This window comes from Mytilus edulis, chromosome 11 (assembly GCF_963676685.1).
Source record: "Mytilus edulis chromosome 11, xbMytEdul2.2, whole genome shotgun sequence".
Lineage (NCBI taxonomy): Eukaryota > Metazoa > Mollusca > Bivalvia > Mytilida > Mytilidae > Mytilus > Mytilus edulis.
In genome coordinates, this window is record NC_092354.1 from 70,051,381 (window position 1) to 70,079,091 (window position 27,711).

Sequence of the window (27,711 nt, forward strand, 5' to 3'; positions counted from 1 at the left end):
CAACTAAGTAAGTGTTCATTGAAACTAAGGAGTTGTTTACTGCAACTAAGTAAGTGTTTATTGAAACTAAGGAGTTGTTTACTGCAACTAAGTAAGTGTTCATTGAAACTAAGGAGTTGTTTACTGCAACTAAGTAAGTGTTTATTGAAACTAAGGAGTTGTTTACTGCAACTTAGTAAGTGTTCATTGAAACTAAGGAGTTTTTAATTGCAACTATGTAAGTGTTTATTGAAACTAAGGATTTGTTTACTGCAACTAAGTCAGTGTTCATTGAAACTAAGGAGTTTTTAATTGCAACTAAGTAAGTGTTTATTGAAACTAAGGATTTGTTTACTGCAACTAAGTAAGTGTTCATTGAAACTAAGGAGTTGTTAACTGCAACTAAGTAAGTGTTCATTGAAACTAAGGAGTTGTTTACTGCAACTAAGTAAGTGTTCATTGAAACTAATGAGTTGTTTACTGCAACTAAGTAAGTGTTTATTGAAACTAAGGAGTTGTTTACTGCAACTAAGTAAGTGTTCATTGAAACTAAGGAGTTTTTAATTGCAACTATGTAAGTGTTTATTGAAACTAAGGATTTGTTTACTGCAACTAAGTAAGTGTTCATTGAAACTAAGGAGTTGTTTACTGCAACTAAGTAAGTGTTCATTGAAACTAAGGAGTTGTTTACTGCAACTAAGTAAGTGTTCATTGAAACTAAGGAGTTTTTAATTGCAACTAAGTAAGTGTTTATTGAAACTAAGCAGTTGTTTACTGCAACTAAGTAAGTGTTTATTGAAACTAAGGAGTTTTTAATTGCAACTAAGTAAGTGTTTATTGAAACTAAGGAGTTGTTTACTGCAACTAAGTAAGTGTTCATTGAAACTAAGGAGTTTTTAATTGCAACTAAGTAAGTGTTCATTGAAACTAAGGAGTTGTTTACTGCAACTAAGTAAGTGTTTATTGAAACTAAGGAGTTTTTAATTGCAACTAAGTAAGTGTTCATTGAAACTAAGGAGTTGTTTACTGCAACTAAGTAAGTGTTTATTGAAACTAAGGAGTTGTTTACTGCAACTAAGTAAGTGTTCATTGAAACTAAGGAGTTTTTAATTGCAACTAAGTAAGTGTTCATTGAAACTAAGGAGTTGTTTACTGCAACTAAGTAAGTGTTTATTGAAACTAAGGAGTTGTTTACTGCAACTAAGTAAGTGTTCATTGAAACTAAGGAGTTGTTTACTGCAACTAAGTAAGTGTTTATTGAAACTAAGGAGTTGTTTACTGCAACTAAGTAAGTGTTCATTGAAACTAAGGAGTTGTTTACTGCAACTAAGTAAGTGTTCATTGAAACTAAGGATTTGTTTACTGCAACTAAGTAATCATTGAAACTAAGGAGTTGTTTACTGCAACTTAGTAAGTGTTCATTGAAACTAAGGAGATTTTAATTGCAACTATGTAAGTGTTTATTGAAACTAAGGATTTGTTTACTGCAACTAAGTAAGTGTTCATTGAAACTAAGGAGTTGTTTACTGCAACTAAGTCAGTGTTCATTGAAACTAAGGAGTTTTTAATTGCAACTAAGTAAGTGTTTATTGAAACTAAGGAGTTGTTTACTGCAACTAAGTAAGTGTTCATTGAAACTAAGGAGTTGTTTACTGCAACTAAGTAAGTGTTTATTGAAACTAAGGAGTTGTTTACTGCAACTAAGTAAGTGTTTATTGAAACTAAGGAGTTGTTTACTGCAACTAAGTAAGTGTTCATTGAAACTAAGGAGTTGTTTACTGCAACTAAGTAAGTGTTCATTGAAACTAAGGAGTTGTTTACTGCAACTAAGTAAGTGTTTATTGAAACTAAGGAGTTTTTAATTGCAACTAAGTAAGTGTTTATTGAAACTAAGGAGTTGTTTACTGCAACTAAGTAAGTGTTTATTGAAACTAAGGAGTTTTTAATTGCAACTAAGTAAGTGTTTATTGAAACTAAGGAGTTGTTTACTGCAACTAAGTAAGTGTTCATTGAAACTAAGGAGTTGTTTACTGCAACTAAGTAAGTGTTTATTGAAACTAAGGAGTTGTTTACTGCAACTAAGTAAGTGTTCATTGAAACTAAGGATTTGTTTACTGCAACTAAGTAATCATTGAAACTAAGGAGTTGTTTACTGCAACTTAGTAAGTGTTCATTGAAACTAAGGAGTTTTTAATTGCAACTATGTAAGTGTTTATTGAAACTAAGGATTTGTTTACTGCAACTAAGTAAGTGTTCATTGAAACTAAGGAGTTGTTTACTGCAACTAAGTCAGTGTTCATTGAAACTAAGGAGTTTTTAATTGCAACTAAGTAAGTGTTTATTGAAACTAAGGATTTGTTTACTGCAACTAAGTAAGTGTTCATTGAAACTAAGGAGTTGTTTACTGCAACTAAGTAAGTGTTCATTGAAACTAAGGAGTTGTTTACTGCAACTAAGTAAGTGTTCATTGAAACTAAGGAGTTGTTTACTGCAACTAAGTAAGTGTTCATTGAAACTAAGGAGTTGTTTACTGCAACTAAGTAAGTGTTTATTGAAACTAAGGAGTTGTTTACTGCAACTAAGTAACTAAGTAAGTGTTTATTGAAACTAAGGAGTTTTTTACTGCAACTAAGTAAGTGTTCATTGAAACTAAGGAGTTATTTACTGTAACTAAGTAAGTGTTCATTGAAACTAAGGAGTTGTTTACTGCAACTAAGTAAGTGTTTATTGAAACTAAGGAGTTTTTAATTGCAACTAAGTAAGTGTTCATTGAAACTAAGGAGTTGTTTACTGCAACTAAGTAAGTGTTCATTGAAACTAAGGAGTTGTTTACTGCAACTAAGTAATCATTGAAACTAAGGAGTTGTTTACTGCAACTAAGTAATCATTGAAACTAAGGAGTTGTTTACTGCAACTAAGTACTGACTTTTAAATAAACTAAATCGATCATTGTAAATATTTACAGGTAACAAAGTGCGGTTTTTAATTAAATTTACCATTTAATATTGCTACAGGCTATTGTAAATTTTACCTGAGAATTTTGTTTACAACTATTAAACTTTTACTGACGCAGTTAATTAGTTTGTTGCATGATTTAACAAACGAATTCAAGTATGTTTCTTACATTTTGTCTTTCTTATTGAATTTGTTCTTTTATTAATATATATAATATTACAATTGACTGTAGTTAGATTTAAATATCAAATTCACAACGTTTCAACTATTCAAACCAGTAATTACTGTTTGCTATACAAAACAGACATTTAAGATTTAATGGATTTATTCAATGGATTTTAAATCTACCTAGAGATTTAAAAATTAGTCATTTCCAATTCTTGTTCACAGAAAGCACCTGTTATTTCTTCGCCTTTTAAATCAATTATTTTATAAGTAAAAGGAATTGTATTTAAAACTTTTTCAATTACAAATATTTCTTTTCTCCAACGAGTAGTATAACCCTTTTCAAATTTACCCTTTTTTTTGTTATTCTTACTCTAGTACCTGCTTTGAATTTAGGTTTTTTAATTTTCTCTTCCTTTTCTGGATATAAATTTTTATACACTGTTAATTCATTTTTTGATTTACTTGCTTCAACAGGTGTCATTTTAATTGAAGAATGTACTGTATTATTATAATTTTTAACTAATTTATCTAATATATCGTAATATTTAAAAGTTTCATTAGCAGTAAAGTATTTATACATATGTTGTTTCATTGTTCCTATCCATCGTTCCACTACACTGGATTTTTCTTCATTCTCAGTTGAATATAACTTTATGTTATTATCTTTTAACAATTCTTTTACTTGTCGATTATAAAATTCGGATCCTTTATCTGACCAAATATATATTGGTTTTCTTTCTTTAAATAATGTTTTAAAAGCTTCACTGACTGTTACTCCTGTTTTATTTTTCAAAGGGATTAACCAACCATATTTACTAAAAACATCTATAACTGCTAATAAATATTCATAGTGTTTATTTTATTTTGAATATGGTTGCATATCTATTAAATCAACTGCCCATGTTTGATCTATTGAATGAACATAAACACGTCTTTTAGGAAAAGATTTTACAACTCTATGATGTAGTTCATCTGCTAATTTATTTGTTAGATGTGTTTTAGACATTTTGAAGTAACTAAAATGTTTTTTTTTCAGTGGATGAAAGAAAACATTGTTCCAAATGTAATGAATACAAGTTACTAAGTGAATATCACAAAGCAAAAGACAAACCGATGGGAGTTAAATGTGCATGTAAACAATGTATAAAGCCTATAAAACAAAATCATTATCAAAATAACAAAGAAAAATATAAACAATCTTATCAAGAATTTATGTTTAGAAATCCTACTTATTGGCATTTATATCAAAGAAAATAATATAATTAAAATTTAACCTTACAAAATGGGCCCTAAAAAATCGTTTAAAGATCTTATTACTGAAACTACTATTGATGATATAGAAGAAAACAATGCAACTAAATACATAAACTTATTAAAAGATAAAATAGCTATTAATCAATTTCCTTTGAAAATAAAGATAATAATTACAAGTGAATTTACGACTCCTATGGCATTTGGTAGAATAGAAAGTCATTACTCTCATCCTGTTGAAGTTGTCCTAACACAAAACAATTTATCTACATTTTTCAATAATTTGATAGATAAATTTGAAGCTTGGGTGGATAAATTTCAAGAAAGAGGAATTCTGGTTTTGATTTTGATGGTATCAAAAGTGTAAAAGTAAAACTATATAAATATGAATATCAAAGAGCTTCGTCTTATATTCCCCTTCAATTTAAATCAAGTAATATTATTAATGTTCAAAATAAAAAGGATAATAAGTGTTTTCTTTGGTCAATATTAGCAAGTTTATTTCCAGCCAATAAAGACGAACAAAGAGTAACAAAATATAAAGAATATGAAAATGAAATTAACATGAAAGGAATTGAATATCCTGTATCAATAAAAGATATCCCAAAAGTAGAGAAACAAAATAATCTAAGTATAAATGTATTTGCTTTAGAGGATCAAACAAAGAAACAATCTTTACATCCAGTTTATATATCAAACGTAGAAAGTAAAAACGTAATTGATCTCTTATACATTGAAAGTAACGAACATACTCATTATTGTCTAATTAAAGATTTAAATAGTTTTATGTGTGATAAGAATAGAAGTAAATCGTTTATATGTAGAAATTGTTTGCAAGGATTTCAAAGATAAGAAACACTAATAAAACATAAAAAAATATGTTATGATAACGAACATTGTAAAAACATAATGCCAAAACCAGGAAAAAATATTCTTAAATTTAATAATCATCATTTTAAAAATAGATTACCATTTGTTATATATTGTGATTTTGAAGCAAATAATATACCCATGCAATCATGTACTCCAGATTGTATTTGTTATCTCTGTACCGATGTAATGCATTGGCTTTATGAGAATAAAGATATATAGATCCTAATAAATCTTATATAAAACCAATAAGTAAACAAGAAATAAATAGTTATGGTATGTATGTTCATTCTGATTATCCAGAAATATATAAACCACAATACTTTTCTTATGTTGGTGATGATGCAGTAGAAACATATGTGGAAAAAGTAATGAAGATATTCAAAGAAATAACTTATAAGATCTACCTTAACGAAAAGAAAAAACCAATATTAAATAATCATGAAGAAGATGAATTTCAAGAAGCAACTGGATGTTATATTTGTGGAGAAGAATTTAAAGAAAGCGAAAAAGTAAGAGAACATAATCATCTTTCAGGTAAATATAGAGGAGCAGCGTGTCAATCGTGTAACACAAAAGAAGGTAAAGCAACAAAATTAATACCCGTGTTCCTTCATAATGGATCAAATTATGATTTCCACTTTTTAATCGAAGAATTAATGAAATATGAAGATGAATATAATAAAGTAAAACTTCTTTCTAAAAACTCAGAAAATTATATTTCTATAGATTATGGATCAAATTATAAAAAATTAAGATGCCTAGATTTATATAGATTTATGTTAAAAGGCTTATCAGATATTTCCAAATCAATGGATGAGTTTCCTATTTTAGAAAAAGAGTTTAAAGGTAATATAGCTCTTTTAAAACAAAAAGGATTCTATCCATATGAATACATAGATTCTATAAAAAAATTTGAAGATAAAAAACTTCCTGAAATAGAATTTTTTTATTCTAAATTAAAAAAAGAAACAATTACAAAAGAAGAGTACAAACATGCACAAAGAGTCTGGGAACATTATAATTGTAAAACTTTATTAGACTATCATAATTTATATCTCAAAACAGATGTTCTTATCTTAGCCGATGCATTCGTAAAATTTAGAAAATTCTTTATAAAATATCATGAAATAGACCAATGTTATTGTTATTCTGCTCCAGGTTTAACATGGCAATGTGGATTAAAATATACAGAAATAAAATTAGAATTGTTAACTGATGTTGATATGTTACAAATGTTTGAGAAAGGAATAAGAGGAGGATTTTCTGGTGTTCTAGGACCAAGACATGTAAAAGCCTTCAACAAATATACTTCAAATCATAATGAAGATTATAGAATAATAGATGAACATGAAGAAAAAGAATGTTTAGAATTATTAAAGGAAGGAAAAAACTTAAATAAATTTAAAAAAAAAAATTATTTGTTGTATCTAGATGCAAATAATTTATATGGATTGGCTATGTCTCAAAAACTTCCCGAAGAAGATTTTAAATGGGAAAAAGATCCAAATTATTATAAAAAAATTCCAAAAGGAAGAGGATGTTTAATTGAATGTGATTTAAAATACACAAAAAAATGTAAAAATAAAACGACTAAATATCCTTTAGCACCAGAAAAAATGAAAATAAAAAAAGAAAAATTATCTGATTACCAATTAAATCTATTGGGAGACAAACCAATAGGTAATGAAGAAAAATTATTTTTAACATTGAGAGATAAAAAAAAATATATAATTCACGATAGCATTTTAAAAAAAATGTATAAAACTTGGAATAAAGGTAACAAAAGTTTACAGAACAATTTCATTTAAAGAATCAAATTGGTTAGCAAAATACATAAATTTCAATACAGAACAAAGAACTAAAGCAAAATCAGATTTTGAAAAAGATCTTTGGAAACTGATGAACAATAGTTTCTATGGCAAAACATTAGAAAATATCAGAGGAAGAAGTGAAATAAAATTATTTGCAGACAGGGAAGAAGTAAAAAAATATATAAAAAAAAACAAATTTTAAAGACTCAATAATATTTAATGATAACTTTGTTGCAATTGAAAATAATGTTACTTCTGTAAAATTTAATAAACCTATTTATTTAGGACAGGCTATATTGGATTACTCAAAACAATTAATGTATAGCTTTTATTATGATGTTGCTAATGAATTATGGGAAAAGAATGAATTAGTTGCAAGTGATACTGATAGTATGATTTTGAATATAAAAACCAAAGATATTTATAAAGACATGGAAGAAATAATAGATGAACTAGATACGTCTGGTTATCCAAAAGATCACCCTTTATATTCAGAAAAAAATAAAAAAGTAATTGGTAAATTTAAAGATGAACTTAATGGGAAAATTATGAATGAAATAGTTTTTTTAAAAAGTAAAGCATATTCTTTTACATTAACAGATTTAAGTGAAGAAAAAAATTAAAAGGAATTGGAAAAACTACAATAAATAAAGATATTAAATTTGATGATTATAAAGATTGTTTGTTCAATAATAAAACCAAAATGAATAAAATGTGTACAATGAACTCTAGCAAACACAAAATGTTTGTTAATGAAGTAAATAAAATAAGTATGTCTCCATTCGACGACAAAAGATATATTTTAGATAATGGAATAGATACTCAACCTTTTGGATTTTAATTTATTTTATTATCCAAACAATAAAACCAGTTAATGTCATACCACCAACAACAAATGCAATTTCTCTATTTTTCTGGTCTTCTGATGGAGTATAAAAATCACTTTATGTAGGTTTAGGTGATAATGGAGTTAATTTTTTATTCGTGACACGATAGTATAGTTTCATTGCCTGGTCAACATCATCAAAAGTCTGAACCGCATGATGTTCCTTTTGTAAGTGTTCATTTATAAAATCTAATCTTTGTATTCGTTTTTTATTCCATTCTGCTTGTGCTTTTTCTAATTTTTCTATAGCTTTATCATGTCTTATTTTCTCTTCATTTGCATTACTACCCATATGTGAAAATAAATAATTACTCCCTGAAAATGCAAAAGCATGTGTTATTGCCCAACCAAGCATCATTGTTAAAGCACTTGCCATTTTATAAAAAAAAAATACTTCATAATATCAGCAGGTATAATACCTTGCTTAATCAACATATCTTTTGTTGCCATTGCAAGTAATATATCAATGGATAACATTACAACATCATTCATATTAAAATCCACTTTTGGTGCTGGCCTCCTTAATACCTTTTTACCCATTTCTGCATATCCAACTGTTAACAATGTTTCCACTCCAGCATGATATAATATATTTGCTATTTATTTTCCGTCTTTTTGAGTTGTCATTTTAATGTACTAAATTTAATTAAATTCAAAAGGATCAATTTCTTTCTTTTGTTTTTCTGGTTTTGTTATTTCCTTACCCACCACGATTTCTTTAATCATTCTTTCTGGTTTCTTACTTTGGTTGTAAAAAAACAATCCCAATCCAACAATACTTATAGAAAAAAGTACAAATTTATAATCAACTAGGGAACCGGAGTGTTTCTTGACCGAAGGGATATGTTCGTTTGATTCATAATCTGTTTCTGTATCAGAATCTTTTGTTATTTGTTTGATTTTTAAATTTTCTTTTTTTAATTTTTCTACTTCTTTTTTTCTCAATTCTGCATTTCTTATTCTTACTTCTGCACCTTTCTGACCAGCAGCTACTCTTTTTGGGTCTTTTGGTTTGGGTTTTTTTAAATACTTCTTTTTTTTCTTCTTTGTTTTCTATTTGTTCAGGAGTTTCATTCATCATTTTTTATGTCATTATTTTCATCTTTTTTTCGGAAATCGAGCGAAGCGAGTGGTTCGATATGTCTTGCTGTTGTTAACATTGCAGTAAAAGGAGCAAGATACATTCCATATCTATAGTACAGTTCACAACATGTATTAGTTAAAGCATTATTGATAAAAGGATCTTCCTCTAAGTCTTGTATTAATTTTAGTGGATTAACAACATTGAAATACTTTGATACACCCATAACATATAAATTTATAAAAGAGTTTCCTAATGTCTTGGTCATACTAGCTCCCAATCGTGCTTCATATTTACAGTATAGTTTGTTTATTTGTTCTGTTGTCATTTTATCAATATCTGACAGTTGTAATTCTTTACCCAGATATTGTTTACTACTCCCACCAGCAACAACGGATGATAATCTTTCGCGTTTTTTTTCTTGAAGGGAACCGCTCACTTCGCTCGCTTGTTTATCATCATCAATATTTATGTTTTCCACAATTTGCTCGCTTAACAATTCTTCAGCATTCATTTTATACGTTTCAAAGAACGGATATAATTTATTTTTAACTTTAAAAAAATTAAATACAACATATCCAACCAATGATAAGACTGCAGTGTTTGTTGCAATTGTTAGTATTTCCAACAGCATTGCTTTTTTTTATTGCTTATTTTGTTAAATTGCTTAAGAGTTACTTAAGAATTACTTAAGCATTGCTTGAGAATTGCTAAACAAAATTAATTAAGTAACCAATAATCAGTAGGTTGATCTATCTTTAATATTAATTTACGATGTTTCTTTTTTTTAAGTTCTTCCTTTATTTTTTGTCTTTCTTCCAAAGTAGGAATAACATCATTTTCTCTTAGACAATTATCAAAACTATCTCTATCTTTTGTGTAAAACATGCATAACCATTTTGTTTGTTCTCTTAAATCTTTTAAAACAGAGTTGTATCTCTGTGAAATGACCCACACTGATTGTTCCGCGTGTCTTCCTGAAAATGCAAGCTCGGACAGCATATCTTTTTTCTTTGTTAGTTCTTTTGTTGCACTGCAGTCATCAATGATATATAATGTTGAATGACCAGCATATTTTTTAAAGAACATTCTTAGTAGTTCTTGTAGCTTCTCTTCTTCATAAAGGGAACCGTTCGCTTCTTTCACTTCAACAATAGGATTAACAATTATTAGATTTTTTGTTTTTGGTTTTCTAACATCACCAATCCATTCACGATTTTTGTATGCTTTGTTCCATAGGATGGTTGGACAAAGTATGACTATATATTTGAACACCCCACTATATTCTTTTTCTAAGAAATCAAGAACAAACTCTGTTTTTCCACATCCAGTTTGACCACATATGATAGCACATTGGGGATATTTTGGTAATTCATAAAGGGAATCGGAGTGTATCTCGCTCCGCTCGTTCGCTTCCATTTTTTAAGGGAAACCGTTCGCTTCCATTTTTTAAGGAAAACCGGAGTGTATCTCGCTCCGCTCGCTTGCTTTTCTTTCATTTTTTACCATTTCTTAGTTGAGAAAAATTGATTTTTTTTCTCTTAAATCCCACAGAATTCTTTCTCTGCCTGTTCTCCCGGTTTTTTTAATTTTTGTTTTTGGAATTTTTTTGTTGTTTTTTGAATGTTTTTAATAACGTTTTTTTTTCCAAAGTAAAAAAGATTTTTTTTGAGAGTAAGAAAATTTTGGTGTTTTTTGGGTGTTTTTGCTTTTTTTATGAAAATTTAGGGCTTTTTTACTTGAAATGAGGGTAATTTTTTAGGGGTCAAATTTTTTTTTAAGGGGGTGCGCTGGACTCGTTCAAGTACTATACTACTGTCGATTCGTAAATTGTCGATGTGTGAAATGTCGAAGTGTTAAATGTCATCGTTGTTTTATGCTAACGATCATTATGACGACAGATGGCGCTCGGGTGGTTCTTCTTCGGTGTATAATCCTCCTGTTAGTCGGATTACCTCCATTTGGAATACATACCTAAGTTATTTGAATCCATTAATTACAGAAAATGCGTCTAAAAAAAGCAAAACAAAAATTGCATGTTTACAGGATCCCAGTTTTAGACGTGGACTTTCGTTCGATAACGGAAACTATATAAAAAAAAACATCCCGATTAGTTCAGTCCCTCAACGTAATTGATCTCTCCTAAATACGGCGTTAATGAACTAGTTGTTGGTCAGTGGATTATTACGACTGGATTATTCAGGTATATACAATAAGGAGATGTGGTAATAAATCGTATGATTGCCAATAAGACAACTACCCACCAACGCGAAGTACAAATAAAGTCAATGTAAGCAACTATAGGCAACCTACGGCCTTCATCAATGACCGTGAAAACCTAATACCATATAGTCGGCTTTGAAAGGCTACATCATTACTGAAAACCCCAGGTACTAGTAAATTGTTAAACAATTTCTATTAATAATAAAATGCTATTATCGGACCATTTTATTCTGACAGGAAAGGGCTTACATATATATTCTATTCTGCTGTTGTCGGTTATATGGTCGGGTTGTTGTCTCTCTGACACATTCCCCATTTCCATTCTCAATTTTATGTATTAATTATTTTTTTTTTTTATTATTACTTACAGATGATGGTATTCTACTTTTCTGCTGTCATATTCTCTTGACTGCTCATCTTCCTTCATCTATGAATCCCTGTCGCTCTCTGCCGGTGCTTTGATGTCTTCAGATGGTTCCAACCTTCACCAGATGTTTCGACCCTGTACCATTTCATCCTCTGGTTGGCGGGTCAGTAGAGGTTGCCAAACCTCTACTCATCAGCACTCGGCTTCCAGCTCAGATCATCTCGGCGATGCAATAACCAGCAAGATGAACGCTCTGCTGCTTCCCCTAGCTGTCTTACTGCTGTCTTTCTTTCCTTTCCAACTATTCCCATTGCCTGTAGCATCCTCCATACTGACTGTGCAGGAAAACCTCTGCAGCTCACTTCTACTGGGAACAGCCACGCTTTCCAACATCTCTCTCTACATGTTGTCATGAGCTCTGTGTACTTTTCCTTTTTCCGCTGGTATGCCTCTTCACATCTCTCTTCCCAAGGAACTGTCAGTTCTATTGCAACTATCATCTTTGACTGTAAAACTTGGTGGTACTCCTAGTCATCTTCTTAGGTGACTGTTGATCTTTCTGTCTATAGATTCGACTGTTGTTGCTGTCATTTCATAGATCATGAGAAGCCATGTCAGTCTTGGGAACAGCCTATGTTGGTATATCCAAGCCTTAAACTTTCCAGGCAATCCACTCTTATCTACCTTCTTAAGCCATTCTACAACCTCAGTTTGTATTGTCTTCACACAGATGGTTCCAACCTTCACCAGATGTTTCGACCCTGTACCATTTCATCCTCTGGTTGGCGGGTCAGTAGAGGTTGCCAAACCTCTACTCATCAGCACTCGGCTTCCAGCTCAGATCATCTCGGCGATGCAATAACCAGCAAGATGAACGCTCTGCTGCTTCCCCTAGCTGTCTTACTGCTGTCTTTCTTTCCTTTCCAACTATTCCCATTGCCTGTAGCATCCTCCATACTGACTGTGCAGGAAAACCTCTGCAGCTCACTTCTACTGGGAACAGCCACGCTTTCCAACATCTCTCTCTACATGTTGTCATGAGCTCTGTGTACTTTTCCTTTTTCCGCTGGTATGCCTCTTCACATCTCTCTTCCCAAGGAACTGTCAGTTCTATTGCAACTATCATCTTTGACGACTATGACCAAACTACAATGTCTGGGCGTAGGGTTGTCTGTACACATTCTGGAAACACAAGCTTCTTTCCAATGTCAGCTCTCATGTTCCATTTACTGCCCTTGTCCAAGATGAAGTGCTGTTGTGACTTTGTTGCATGTCCCGTATCTCCCTCTCTAACGAATCTGATCTGCTTTGCCTCTGTTTTTGATGGTCTCTTCTTTCTTCTCTCAATATCAAGGATCTCTGCTAGATGTTTAAGGACCTTGTCGTGCCGCCATCGATACCTTCCCTGTGTCAGAGCAACCTTGCAGTCTGAAAGTATATGTGCCATAGTACCTCAATCACCACATAACTTGCAGCTTGGTTCTTCTATCAGTCCCCACTGGTGTAAGTTTGAAGGGGAAGGAAGTGTATCGTACACTGACCTAAGCATGAATGAAATTCTGAATGGTTCCATCCTCCATAACTCTGCCCATGTGATCTTTCTTTCTGGCAAGTTCCACTTCATCCATGCTCCTTGACGGCTAAGCTCTACTGCTTTTGCCCTTCTTTGTTCTTCTTCTACTGTTCTTATTTCTGACTGTACTATGATACTCTTCTCTTTTGGTGTTGCCTTTGACCACTGTTGGGAATGTGTCATTCCTAAGCCTTGTCTACCAGTACAGGTTTTGCCAACTATGTCTTTGTGGTGAAGAATACTTTCTGCTTGATCTACTGCAGTTCTCGCTGACCATTTACGCCCAGTACGTGTCTGTATTCCAGCCTTACTGATCCTGCTATCCGCTCTTTGATACCTTGTATTCCTCCAAAGTTGATGTTAAAGGTAGCTGTAGTTGTGATGAACTACTGTAAAGGCCTATGGCTGTAAAACTTGGTGGTACTCCTAGTCATCTTCTTAGGTGACTGTTGATCTTTCTGTCTATAGATTCGACTGTTGTTGCTGTCATTTCATAGATCATGAGAAGCCATGTCAGTCTTGGGAACAGCCTATGTTGGTATATCCAAGCCTTAAACTTTCCAGGCAATCCACTCTTATCTACCTTCTTAAGCCATTCTACAACCTCAGTTTGTATTGTCTTCACACTGGTATTGTCCTTAAATTCATCAAATTTTCCAATGCACTTTATAGGGTTGTCTACTATTGTTGGTATTTCGTCCCCTTGGATCTTAAGCTGGAACTTTGTTGTTATCTGACCCTTTTTCAGTATCATTGATCTTGATTTCCTTGGCTTAAATTTCATCCTTGCCCAAGTGACTACTTCTTCCAGTGCTGTCAGTATCCATCTTGCTTGTATATGGGATGATGTTGTTACTGTAAGGTCATCCATGAACCCTCTTGTTGCTGGTGGAAAAATCCCTGAATCCGTCTTTGGGCCTCTTGTTTCTCTTTCTGCTGCCTTCATGATGATATTCATACTCATAATGAATAGTATTGGTGAGATGGTACAACCAGTAACTATTCCTTTCTCTAACTTCTACCATGCTGTGGTCTTGTTATCTACAGTAATTCGCAGCAGTATTCCATCAAAATACTTTAAGACTATCTTCTTGATGTGTTCTGGAATGTGGTAGTGATCCATTGCCATCTCTATCAATTTGTGTGGTACTGATCCATATGCATTTGCCAGGTCTAACCATACTACTGCCAAATTTTTCTTTCCTGACTTTGCCTCGTGTATGAGTTGGCTAAGAAGACTTATATGTTCTACACATCCTGAAAAACCTGCAATGCCTCCTTTCTGCATAGATGTATCAATGTTGCTGTTCTCTACCATATACTTCGTTGCCCTGTTTGCTAATACAGAGAAGTAGATTTTTCCCTCGACGCTAAACAATGAAATTGTCCTAAACTGTGAGATGTCTTTTGAATCTTTTTCTTTTGGTACAAAGCATCCTTCTGCTTTCTGCCAGCTTTCAGGAATGGTTCCTTTTTTCCATAGTGTGTTGATCCTGTTTTTGCCTTTTTTACCACCTCACAAACTTCCTTCCATGTTGGTTCCTTTGTTTCAAATTCTATTGTTGGTTGTTCTTCTTCTTTAACTCTTGGGCAATATCCCAAAGGTGTCTCTCTTTCTTTGTCCGAGTGGGTTTCATGCAGAAACTTTTCTACTTCGTCCTTACTACAATGCAGATGCCCTGTTCTTTCTCCACCCAACAGTGTTTTTGTGTAGTTGTATGGATTCTGAATAAAGTTTACTCTATTTTTCGCTTTCTTCTTATTACTATTCTTGAGTTGTTCTGCCCTTCTAGTTCTTCTCAATTCCTCTCTAACACTGTCTGTAATGCAAGCTATTCCCAACTTTTCTATCTCATTGCTTTTCTTGTACCTTCGGTTTAGGTCTTTGAGCTCCTTCCTTAGCTGTTTAATCTTCTGTTCTCTCCTGTTTGGCGTCTGCTTGGTGTTACTCCTTTCTTTCCACTCCTCAACACCAAATCTCTCCTTCCCGATGTTATATACTAGTGTAGTCAGTGTTTCTATTCTCCTCTCAACACATCCTTGGAGTGATGTTTCTAGAATTACCCCTAAATCATCGTTCAGATCTCTCCATTGGGCTTCGCTGTTCATCTTTGGCCATGCTATCCGTTCTTTCTGATGTGATGTCTCTTGCCTTTGCTGTGTAATAGGCTCCTCACCATTCAAGCTTTGACTGCTGTCGTGGAATGTGACTGATGCTGAGAGATTCCTTGCGCTATGGTTTGTGTCCTGGCTAGGATTCTCCTGCGTCTCACCAGATAAATCTGTGCGCTGCTCTTTAACAATTCCTCGACTGCATCCAGACCTTGACTGGTGGATCTTTAAGCCTCTTTGGTTCTTGCAGATCTTTCCACAATGGCATTTAGCTTCTGCCTTCTCTCCTGTCAAAGTTGTTTGCACCATCTGTGTCTTTGTCCGTTTTCGTTTCCTAGTCATTGTCGTTTGATCTGTTTTGTTGAGCCTCTCATCCTCCCCCCTCTCGGGAGACTCTGGGGGTATACTTCTTTATTCTGTGTAGTAGCTGTCTATATATATGCCTACTGAATTTTTCTGGTCAAGAAGCTTAAAAATTGCCGCTACCAGATTTCCTACAATAAAAATGACAACCAAAAAGACCAAAATATTCACGACTCCCTCGATCTCAAAAGCTGCTTAATGCCCCGTACTCCCGATATTAACCCCACCTGGTGCCACACTTCCTTATAGCCCGGTAACCTTACTAAATCTATCATGTTGTCAATCATTAATTAACTGAAATGATTCACGGTGTTAATCAATATACATTTGTACCTATTTTTTTCTTTTAAATTTGCATGTCAAATATAAAATAAAAAATCATTTGCAATGAATTCGTAACAATATAATCCTACTATCCTATTGACAAACCAGGTTGCATTCCGCCTGGCTCTTCTGTCGAGCAGTCAGCCTGGATCCCAGGCTATCATTTTACTTTAAAAATGACCAAATACATACTCCTTTGGCCAAACCCCAAATAATTTCTATTTTCGTGGAGAAATAAAATAAAAGAACCTTAGTGAGCGCGCTCACATGCCCCACGTCCCCACATTGTCACTGGAGAAATAAAATAACTGTAAGAAAATAAAGTTGTATAAGAAAAAAAAAATGAATCATTATTTCCTGTCGATATATACATCTACATAGTATGTCTTTATTATCTACAAGGTTTTATGAAATTCTGTGGTGTGATTTCAGAGGAGTTGCGGCGATAAACTGTTGCAGAGGTATATCGAAGCAAATAAGTTCAAAGGGGCGTAACTTCTAGAAAAAAAATGAATTGTAATTTCTTGTCGATATGCAAATCTACTTAGTATGTCCTTAATATCATGAAATTCTGTTGTGTGGTTTGAGAGGAGTTGCGATGACAAGAAACAAGACCGATGGACTGACGTACGGACGGAACGACAGACAGACAGACGGACGGGTCAAAACATTACACCCTCCGCTATTTCGTTGCGTGGGGTATAATTAGTGTAAGCATATAAGAGATAATTGCCTCTTTCATGAAAATGGCGATATGGCAAGATCTTTTCTCTGACAAGTAAGAGGGAGAGGGCGTCAATTTGTTAAAAAGTGGGAGCATTAGGAAGGGGGGTTTGAGATTTAAAAAAAAAACACTGGCCTTTGTTAGTCTTGTATGATTTTTATTTTTTGTTTCTTGTGTATAATTCGGAGTTCAGTATGACGTCCGGTATCACTGACCTAGTATACATATTTGTTTATGGGCCAGCTGAAGGACTCCTCCGGGTGCGGGAGTTTCTCGTTGCATTGAAGACCCATTGGTGGCCTTCGGTTGTTGTCTGCTCTATGGTCGGGATGTCTCTTTGACACCATTCCCCATCTCCATTCTCAAATTTATGTAGGTGACGCGTGTAGTAAAGAATAAACAGTTTCATAGTTTAACGATCATGGTCATTAAAACATATATAGAGGGGACACCTCCTAGTATATTTCAATCTTGTACCATGCATGATAATTTTAGATCTGTATCTGTAGGAGAACGTTGCGGATACAAAGACCCGCTTTAATACAACGGTAGAGAGAGCGCCGTTGATGTATTGACGATACACGAGAATAGTTTCTGAACGGCTGTCAACGCTCGGTGTACGCACTACGCTTCTTCAATGTGGTTCTATTCGAATACTGTTTTTACGAAAAATGAGTTAGAATATTGTTGTATTTTACTCGTTCAGATCTCAAACCACTTCTTGTAGTTTTTTATCTGCATGTTTGTTCACAACATTTCTTGACTGATAATTGTTAAATCGGGCCCTTGCCAGCAATTTAGGGTTCTTTTTGGACGAGCTTTTTTTTTTAAATTGTCTGGTTCTATAGCACTGCGACCACCTCGTACAGAAATATTAGCTTCTGACTTGAGCGTCTTGTCTGTATGTCTTGTAGTTTCAGTTTGGTGAGCGTGTTTGAGACGCAACCAACTTCTTTGGATTTGTGCTCTCCTGTTATAAATCAATCTCACAGGTTGTCGCTGTATTCTTTCAAGCTTATTGGTGTTTGTACCCAGGTAGCAAAAAAAACATTTTATTGATATTTTTAAAATATATTGCAAAATGTCTCCAAAATATCATTAAAAAAAATGTTTTTGACGTGATATGTCTGGCTTTACTCATGTGAATAGCATATTTTCTGGAAATATTTGTTCTGAATGTTTAAAGATCATTATTTTTAAATATCTTGATTTTATATTGAAATAACATAATTTTGATATTATTCAGTGTCAATTGAAAATATCCAGACAACATCTTTCAAACATCTGGACAAGATATTCTTCTCATGTCTAGGATATGGTTTATGGATGTCTACCAAATGATTTTAAAATACAGTCTGTCAACCATATACCCATAAAATGTTGATGCATTGAAAAGAATGATTATAAGACAACTCATCAAATCTACTGGTACATATTATCTTATATTTATTCAGAAAATGCACTCCTGTCATTTGAAATATGATGATATAAGATGAAAAAAGTATATTCAAATTGTATTTGTTGTTTTGGGCTGGTTTTAAATATTTTATGTTTGTGCATAAAATTATTCAATCATTTAGGTTAATACATTTAAATGACTACACAGATTTGAAAATGTTAGATAAAGAGAATGAAGAGCACATTTTTTTCGTTAGAACGTTGGAATAATATAAAAAAAATAATTTTCAATTATATGGTATAAAGGGGGAGATAAGTACCTAATAATTTGGCATATTGTTGGCACAATGTTGGCTTATATTTCTTTATTGGCATGAAATATCAATGATATTAATTTTTATAAACACTGTTTTAAAAACTTTGAATTAAGCAAAATACAAAGAATTTTCTAGTTCTAGGCACATATTATCGTAGTCCTATTTGGTATAACTTTATCATTTTAATTTTTACTGAGTCCTCAATGCTCTTCAAATACAATCGCTATTCGCTAGATAAATTTTCTTTTGACTTAATTGGAATTTTCATCTAAGTTAGATTAGAATTGTTAAAACTCTTCTACCAAAAATGAGGAAACATTCATGTTAATCTGATTAAAAAATCATATAAAAAGTATTTCCTTTTTCATATCAAACATGGGCTTCACACAAATATCACTTACAAACATTGGAAAAAACATTTGTCGTACATCTTACAAATATCAATTAGAAATATTATGTAAAAATGTGCTTCACTCAAATATCACTAACAAACATTTGGAAAACATTTCTATCAAACATCTTACAAATAGCTATTAATCATATTATCTTAAAATGTTTATGAAAATGTCTTTAACTAATGTTTTCTAAATAAAATCGAACAAATATGTTGTTATGATGTTATTGAAATATTCATTAGATATTACCATTTTTATATTTTTAATTAGGAAAAGAAAATTATATTGATGTTACATCAAAAAGATATTTTATTATACATCAAAAAGATATTTTATTATACATCAAAAATATATTTTATTATACATCAAACCTATGCTTTACATAGATATTAATCAAAAATGTTTTATAAATATTTCTCAGTTTACACATCTAAAATATATATATATATTAAATGTAATATAAAAATGTCCTTCAGATATTGATTGAATATTGCAAAAGAAATATCTGCTCGACATACAATTGTTCTCATTTATAACTGTCTATTTGACGTTTTAAAAACATCAGCAAAGAATATTTATTTATTTATTATAAAAATATATTTACAAAAAATATTTTTATATTAGCAATCAAACATTGGGATGAAATATTATTGTTAAAATATCTTTCATGTATAATTTCTGATGTAAATAAAATGTCTATAAAATATTTTTTGGTAAATATTTTTGACAAACATACATACAACCAGTCAATAATGTCATGAAAATATTATGTGTTAGCTCGGTAGATGTAAACTGGTCCCATACTATTGACGATATGACATCCCATTATTGACCTGACTATAAAAATATATGCGGTTTTCTCGCATTCCGGTTGACAATATCTCAAATTTTAGGGCCTCGATTAGTTTTCTGGTTCCTTTAGATTTTATTACAAAATAGTGCATATTCAACACAGTTTTGATTTATAGTATACTTTAAAACTAAGTGACTCATTTAAAATAATTTTTCATTCAGTTTGTTTTGCAAAGTACTTTTTTTTATATAGATATAGGAAGATATGGTATGAGCGCCAATGAGACAGCTCTCCATCCAAATAACAATTTATTAAAGTTTCCCATTATAGGTCAAGATACGGCCTTCAACACGGAGCCTTGGCTCACACCGAGCAACAAGCTATAAAGGGCCCCAAAATTACTAGTGTAAAACCATTCAAACGGGAAAACCAACAGTCTAATCTATAATTAAAAAAAACAAGAAACGAGAAACACGTATAAATTACATAAACAAACGACAACTACTGTACATCAGATTCCTGATTTATGTTCATTTATACTCAGGAGCCAAATAAATAAAGTCCATTTGTTTCATGTATTTAAACATATCATTAGATTATTACATTCTTTTCTGAAATTTTAATGTTGAGATTATAATATTAATGAATTATGGTTGTCAACCCATTTCTGCCATTATACTTTGAGTTCAAAATTTGCGGGCCCAGGACAATATTAGTATTTTTCCAGCACCGTCTTATATTTCATGTTTTTAAGTCTTGTTTTGTCCCGGTTAAATATTAAGTAGAAATTTATTTACAAGTGACAGTAATATATTTGCGAAGTTAAGAAGGAAGCCCGTTTCAGCGACACATCTATATACCTTAATAAAGGAAGTGACACACCTCATTGCAGGTTTGGTGACCAGTGCAGTAAACAAACATGTTTATATGAGGTTACATCAATATAAAACCGAGTCCCTTTTATACATACCCGACATATAAAACAAACAATTATTTATCAATTTGTTATCTTTTATATGTATGCGCTGTACATAATTGATTTAAACTCCTTTGGTATACATTCCATATGGCGGTGCTCCTACTTACAGGAGGCTTATACACAGAAGAAGAAGCCGAGCGCCATCTGTCGTCATAATGATCGTTAGCATAATACAACAATGACATTTAACACTTCGACATTTCATACATCGACAATTCACGAATCGACAAGTCACATGTTACAAGTTACAAAACATCAATGTACAAAAAGACAATTAACCAATAAAGAATTTTGAAATCTACATGTTACAAATTGACAATTAACAAATGAAGAATGTTGAATTTTGATACAAAGATACAAGTTACAAATCGACAATTTACGAATGAAGCATTATGAAATTGCACAGTTACAAGTAACAAACTGACAATTTACCGATTAAGAATGTTGAAACTACAAAGGTGCAAGTTACAAATTGACAATTTACGATTTAAGCATTATGAATTTCACAGTAACAAGTTACAAATTAACAATTTACGAATTAACAATTTAGAAATTACACAGTTACAAGTTACGAATTAACAAGTTACGAATTAAGAATTTTAAACCCGTTGGCTTTCCATATATATATAGCTAATATAGGACGAAGGTGTAGATTAAAAATGACACCACTCCAGACCCTTTTTTTCCACATTATTAATAATTCCAATAATCCTATAATTAATAAGTTCCGGGTTGAATCTGAAACCGATATCAATAGTACATGTATATTCACCTGTTACCTATTACCTAATCTGTACGTTCCGCACCAAACGGTGTTTTTATGATTTTGCTATATACACGGGTCATAGGTTGACACTACTAAATTCAATCATTGTTAAATTGTTCCCTAATGACCAGGCTCAAGCTAGCAGCCACTCGTCAGCAGCCTCTAGCAGCCACTTTCGAATATGTCTATGAACCCAAAAGTTGCATAAGAATCAAACGTACTCAAAATGTTTTTATTAGTATATAAACACTATATTATCAGTTTTTAATACACAATTATATTAAGCAATCGAAGTCACTATTTAATGAATTTAAAAGAAAATTCTAGTCCTGTTCAATAATTTAAAGACAATAATAATCGCTGTCAATATATACCAAACAGGATGCTGCACGCTTTTACTTTAAATAGTCAACAGCTTTGAGTGTATATACAATTGAAAATAGTTATAAAATTATTGAAATGCTTGTACAGTTGCTTGTCAGACTCTGTCATCAGATTTGTTTTTGTGTTATTGTGCTAAATAGCTTTCCATATTCTCGGCATCCTGTCAAATAGTTCCTATGAAGTTACAATTATTCTGCATTACAAGAATAGAAAGTTGCGCTCGTGCTTTAATATTTATTCACTCAGACAAATCTGTATCAACGAAATTTCTTTTTCTATAGCAGAGGTTACCGCTTAGGCAGCAACCATTTGATTTTCGGGGGGGGGGGGGGGGGGGGGGCTATGGTTTTTTTTTCTGGAAAAATTTTAGCATTACATATAGTGGCAGCTGAGGGTGAAACAAACAATTTTTTTTTCTCAGAATCAAAAACAAATTATTTTTTTTCCAAAAAAAACCATAGCCCCCCCCCCCCCAGAAAATCAAATGGTTGCTGCCTTACTTTTGATTAGCCGAAAGCTTTATTTTTTTTACACAAAGTATGGTGGGCAAGGAAATTATTTATTCTCTATTCAAAAACAAAACTATATGCTATACTCCAACTTAGAATTCTGGACCCCAACTTTGGACCAAATTTAAAAAACAAAAACTAAGCCGAACCACACCCTGGATTTTTTCTCAAGTAGACCTTGGGTATTCAGCTTCCCATTGCACCTATTGGCGAAAAAGGTATTGCTGTAGAACATTTTTTATTAACATTTCTGTAAGGGTGGGGTAGGGTGTCCGACCCCAACTTTGCAACAAATTTATAAAAAAAACTAAGCCGAACCACACCCTGGATTTTTTCTCAAGTAGACCTTGGGTATTCAGCTTCCCATTGCACCTAGTGGCGAAAAAAGTATTGCCGTAGAACATTTTTTATTAACCTTGCCGTAAGGGTGGGGTAGGGTGTCCGATCCCAAATTTGGACCAAATTTAAAAAAAACTAAGCCGAACCACACCCTGGATTTTTTCTCAAGTAGACCTTGGGTATTCAGCTTCCCATTGCACCTAGTGGCGAAAAAAGTATTGCCGTAGAACATTTTTTATTAACATTTTAGTAAGGCTGGGGTAGAGTGTCCGACCCCAACTTTTTTCTGTCAATTTCTTTTTAATAGCTTACCGTTATGTTGATGATATTTTTTCGTTTAATGAAGAATTATCTTAATATACGACTAAAATGAAAATAAATCAAACCAGGTTAAACGATACTAATTGTCCTTTCCTAGATTAATATATTTCGGTTATACACGGGGAACTCCACACAAAAAAATACGACAAACGTGACAATTATTCGTTCGGTATTGTTTATTTTCCCTTGTTAGATGGTGAGGTTCTTCTGGCACCAACTTAAAGTGTGTATATGTGACAACTTGTTCTCTATGCCCTTGTATGTTGTGACGTTTTACATTTTAACGAATGTAATCTATGTATTACTGGTAAATTATTAAGTATTTACTAAATTCTTCCATAGATATTAATTTACTTTTGGAGTTTGGATTTACCTGTAGAAAACTTATTTCAGACGGGAGATCACATTTTCATTTTATGGTAATGGTGTCTACTGAGCCCAGAAATTAAGAAATGATCCTGGTAAACTTATTGATTTTAATTCTAAAAGGTTTTCAATTGAACACTGTGTTTCGATCATTGAATAGTGTTTTTAATGGTATTAAGATAGATTTTGTTTATATTTGTTATCAGTAAATTAAAAGCTAACTAAATAGAATGTTATTTACATATATTATACAATATATCTCAATATTTGGTCTTACCTAAGTGGCTGGCAGACAAGAAAGTCACCACTGATGTGAAGAATCAGGACGTGCAATGTTTTATGCGGGCGGTTTTGGTGTCAATTCATTAAGAATGGGTAGAACATTAAAGTGATGACCAGATCAACCTACTCAGGACATCTGACACTAACAAAAGAGAACTGAAAGAGACCTTGTCGGAGATTAAGATGGAAGGATTGACGTAAAACTATTGTTTTGGTTTCTATTGCTCCTCTTCTAATCATACCCAAAGAAAGCAGACACTGTCCCCGAAAAAAGAGAACAGAAAACAAGATAACTGCCATGTTACGATGCTAGATCAAGAAGCATACAAAGATTTAAAACAAAATAAAACAATTTATTGAGTGCTTCACACGAAGTCGTAAACATTGTCATGGATTGTATTGAAAACAATACAATTCAAAAACAAACCAAGGAACAGAATAAGATCCAAGCTAAAGAAATCATAAATCGCTGGTCCCGAATGGATAAATGCAAAACCTACCAGAAGCACACATCGTCCGAAATTTTCTATAGCATTTAGTCCTATGACGACAGGGTGTAATTTGTAGAACCAATTTGCTCTACAACATGTACACTGCAGAAAGAAAGGGACGATATGAAGACGATCTTTGTAATACTTGAAAATATACCAGACAAAAAATTATTCAATGTTCAAGAAGATGTCGGAGAGTATAAAAAGTGTTACAATAGGAAACGATTTAACGGATCAATTGAACCAATACAGTCGGAAACCAGGTTGAAATAGAACAAAAGAATCGAAGTTCTTTGTTAGAGAAGGCGATAAATGTTTACTGTATTGTTTACTATAGTGACAAAATTTTTAAAAGTTAATAGAAACAAACAAAATTGCAATTTTCTTCTCAATTACGAGGTGTTTTATTTTAAAAACACCATTTGCATAAGTTTTCAATTTATCTAGTTCATAGTTAAGCAGAACAGTTAGATATCAAGTCGACGACATGGGTATCTTTCAAGTTGGATGACAAAAATGCATAACCTCCGATTTTTTTGAAAAAATTACCACGGACGGAAACCATATCAATCTATTACTTCAGTAATTTTCGTGTCTGCCCTTCCATTATGTGACTGAAGAAAAAATTCCAAAAATTGGTAACAATTGTATCGAAAAGAGAAAATCGAGTGCACCGTTTTATGCTAGGGTGTGTTTGAGTTGAGTATTTTGTCTTGATATCGTACAAAGCAAGAATATTTCATACATCGTCTCGCTTCAAATTCTATCATTTTTATACATTAAAGCTACAGGTTGACGTTATAACACAAAAAAATCACAGTACTAAAAGATGAAATATAAAGGTCAAGTGAAATACCTATCTAATGAGTCACAAAAACAGAGAAGGTGTGTTCGAATAGCTATTTTTTTACTGAAAGTACTTGACGACAGTCTTTCAAGTTGGATGATGAAAATGCATATATTCGAAAAATTCCAATTTTTTGTGTGTGATAACTAGAGTTTATAGTCTTCATACACTAAAAAAATCTAGTCTGCCCTTCCACGAAATATTTTTTTAGAATTTTTTTAAATGTTTATGAATTTTTCGAAAATTCCACCTAACAACCGATCAGACAATAGTTTTAGTTGAATCAATGCAGACAAGATTATTAACTGATGATCATTAGCTAGTTGATACATTTGTCTTTAAAAATACAACTGACATATAAGGATCGTAATAGTGCAATATGGATAAATTTATCGGTTTCCAAGAGCAAAATTGGTAGCGCGTCATCCCTACAATGGCTTCCGTTTCTACGATTGTGAAAATGAACTGGCGTAATGGGGAGATAATTTTGACGAAGTAGGATCCTGACTGAATAGGCGATGACACAGTAAGACATAATTGTCAATATACCGGGGACTCATGGCGCAGTGCACAAATGAATCATACATTGCCATCATAACAACCACTGGAGTAAGTAGAACACAGATTACTTGTTGAAACTCGAAAGTATGAGAAAACTGTGAATCTTTGGCTGATTTCCAGTTTAAAAATGGAAGGAATAAAAGCAGAAAAAGTACCAAACAAAATAAATGCGCGACTAACAAGCACTACCTTTTGAATTTTTCACCTCTCTTTTTATTTAGTGCTATTGGTCGCCTGGATACCTTTCCTGATCAGTTTGCAACACATGTGGAAGGTCATAAGTAAGAAATTAATCTTTAAAAATCCTCCTCATACATGATATTAATAAGTTCATCATCATGATCTACAATCTACGAGATGAATCTCTGTATTGTGTCTACAACTTTGTAGTGTTTCTGTCCAATCGATAATGCCTGCCTATTTTCGTCTGCTGAAAAAGATTTCTTGTTTTGTGTTGTACTATGCAGATGGGATCATTAGCTTAGAATCGTTTTCATTGAATCATATGCTGAGTTCAGATATTGTTTGAAGTCGCTGTAAGCAATCTCATTCGTGATAACAATTTGTTTTACCTTTAACTCTCCTGATTGCATACCTAAATGTTTTCATGGCATAACGTCTTAGACCGACACATGAAAGCATTGGTATTCCAGCGTTCTCGATCGTGAAACAGATACGAGTTTTGTTTACCCTAGTCTTGACTTGGACTGTATGATATGGTCAGTCGGGTATTTGTACATTTCGTATAATTGATATACATTTTTTCTAAATGCATTTGTACATGTTGTAAGTGTGTGTAATTTGAATATAGAAACAGGACTTTCAGTGTTGCGTATGTAATGATCGTGTCTCGCGGTTCTTATTGGGGTTAGTCTCTTATAAAGTCAGTTATTCATGCTTTCTTTCAACTAGACCAATATCGCAAAACCTATGAGAATTGGTTTCTTAAATCCCAACTTGTTTCATGTCCTGTGGATTTCAGCCAAAACATCGTTAAATATATTCTGTGTCGTGAAATTAAGGTTAATTGCTTGTTTTCAAGTTATACTTGTTATTACTTTAGACTTGGCTTGGAGTTTGATTTGTGTTCATGTCAGGTTTCAGGCCATGGTTTTATATGATAGCTTTGTATATAATATATATTCATAAGTTTCAACTTCTGAGTCAGATACCTCTTTAAGTTCACATATATACAGTACTTAGTTACGTACCACCTTTGCTGAAATAGCTTAAAAATTTATGTTGAATGTATATACATTATTTGGTTCATTAATATTATCATCTGGCCTATAACGTCGGGTGACTATTCCTTGTGTCAGTCTCATACATGTAGTCTTCGCAAAGTGTTTGTCTATTTCGTCATGCTTGTATCTTGAAATCAGAGATTTACCGCAGTCTAATATCCTCAAAAACGGTTTCACTAAAGTAACAACTTACGTACTGGCTTGGTAATCGCGCATTAAATGTAATATTGGTGTTTACTTCAACTCTCTTTTGATCAATCGGGCCATAAGTTGACAATTATCCAGATGATTCACATTGTACACGCCTGTCTTCTATTTCTTTCATTCATTCATTTATTCATTCATTCATTTCTTTATTTCCTCTATCAAGAGATTCAATGAACAACATATTATTTTTTTCTTGCGTAGTATTGATGTTTCAAAAGATGTCGCTTAGATATTTGGAATATGATGTCGTATAGTTTATACGCTTTAAAAATTTACAACTGCGTAACAAAATACTTTACGTTGTAAGAGTTATCTCCCCAAACACTGTTTTTCTTATGGCCACCACTCCTTCGCAACCGTAAAAGATTATGACAAATTTATTTTACCAAATTGCTCGTTACTTCTTCAGGATTAGGATATTCATTTGGACCGAAGCTATCCGGAGACTCCATATGAGAGTTATTTCCCCTTATGCATTTGATATAAGTAATATGCGTTTCTAACTGGTAAACCATCAGTGATATAGGCCTAGGGTCTTTGGATTTAAGTTCCTTGGTCCAAAAAAAATGAAAATAAGGTCAAGGTCAAAGGTCAAGGTCATATTCTAAATTTTGATTTTGGCTTATTTTCTCTTATATTGAACAACCGTGAAAGATATTGACAAATTATTTTTACTAAATTGTGAGTTGCGACATGTTGTATCTTATAAATTTTGGTTGGAAGGGTGCGTAAACAATAAATGAGAGTTTTCGCCCATCTTATATTTAAAATCATGCCTAAAGTAATATAACTCATTAACCATACATATAACAGACCTAGCGT

General features: G+C 32.4%; 3 protein-coding genes across 3 annotated transcripts; 1 reads left to right on the plus strand and 2 right to left on the minus strand.

Annotated features, from left to right (window-relative positions):
• Positions 1 to 4,917: 4,917 nt before the first annotated feature.
• LOC139494545 (uncharacterized) lies at positions 4,918 to 7,660 on the plus strand. The gene is made up of 3 exons (XM_071282705.1): positions 4,918 to 5,059; positions 5,527 to 6,906; positions 7,323 to 7,660. The coding sequence occupies exons 1-3, from the start codon at positions 4,918 to 4,920 to the stop codon at positions 7,658 to 7,660; spliced, it is 1,860 nt and encodes a 619-aa protein (XP_071138806.1).
• A 5,069-nt stretch (positions 7,661 to 12,729) lies between these two features.
• LOC139494546 (uncharacterized) lies at positions 12,730 to 13,041 on the minus strand. Its single transcript, XM_071282707.1, has one exon. It carries the CDS (start codon positions 13,039 to 13,041, stop codon positions 12,730 to 12,732), a length of 312 nt encoding a protein of 103 aa, XP_071138808.1.
• Positions 13,042 to 13,597: 556 nt separating this feature from the next.
• Positions 13,598 to 14,113, minus strand: LOC139494547 (uncharacterized). Its single transcript, XM_071282708.1, has one exon. It carries the CDS (start codon positions 14,111 to 14,113, stop codon positions 13,598 to 13,600), a length of 516 nt encoding a protein of 171 aa, XP_071138809.1.
• Positions 14,114 to 27,711: the final 13,598 nt, after the last annotated feature.

Excerpts from the sequence above, each read along its gene's own strand:
- LOC139494545 (XM_071282705.1), top strand. The coding sequence starts at position 4,918 with ATGAAAGGAATTGAATATCCTGTATCAATAAAAGATATCCCAAAAGTA. Across the intron at positions 5,060-5,526 it reads TTATATATCAAACGTAGAAA|AAATATATAAACCACAATAC; the intron begins GTAAAAACGTAA and ends CTGATTATCCAG. Across the intron at positions 6,907-7,322 it reads ATTGGGAGACAAACCAATAG|GACAGGCTATATTGGATTAC; the intron begins GTAATGAAGAAA and ends CTATTTATTTAG.
- LOC139494546 (XM_071282707.1), bottom strand. The coding sequence starts at position 13,041 with ATGGCACATATACTTTCAGACTGCAAGGTTGCTCTGACACAGGGAAGG.
- LOC139494547 (XM_071282708.1), bottom strand. The coding sequence starts at position 14,113 with ATGAAGGCAGCAGAAAGAGAAACAAGAGGCCCAAAGACGGATTCAGGG.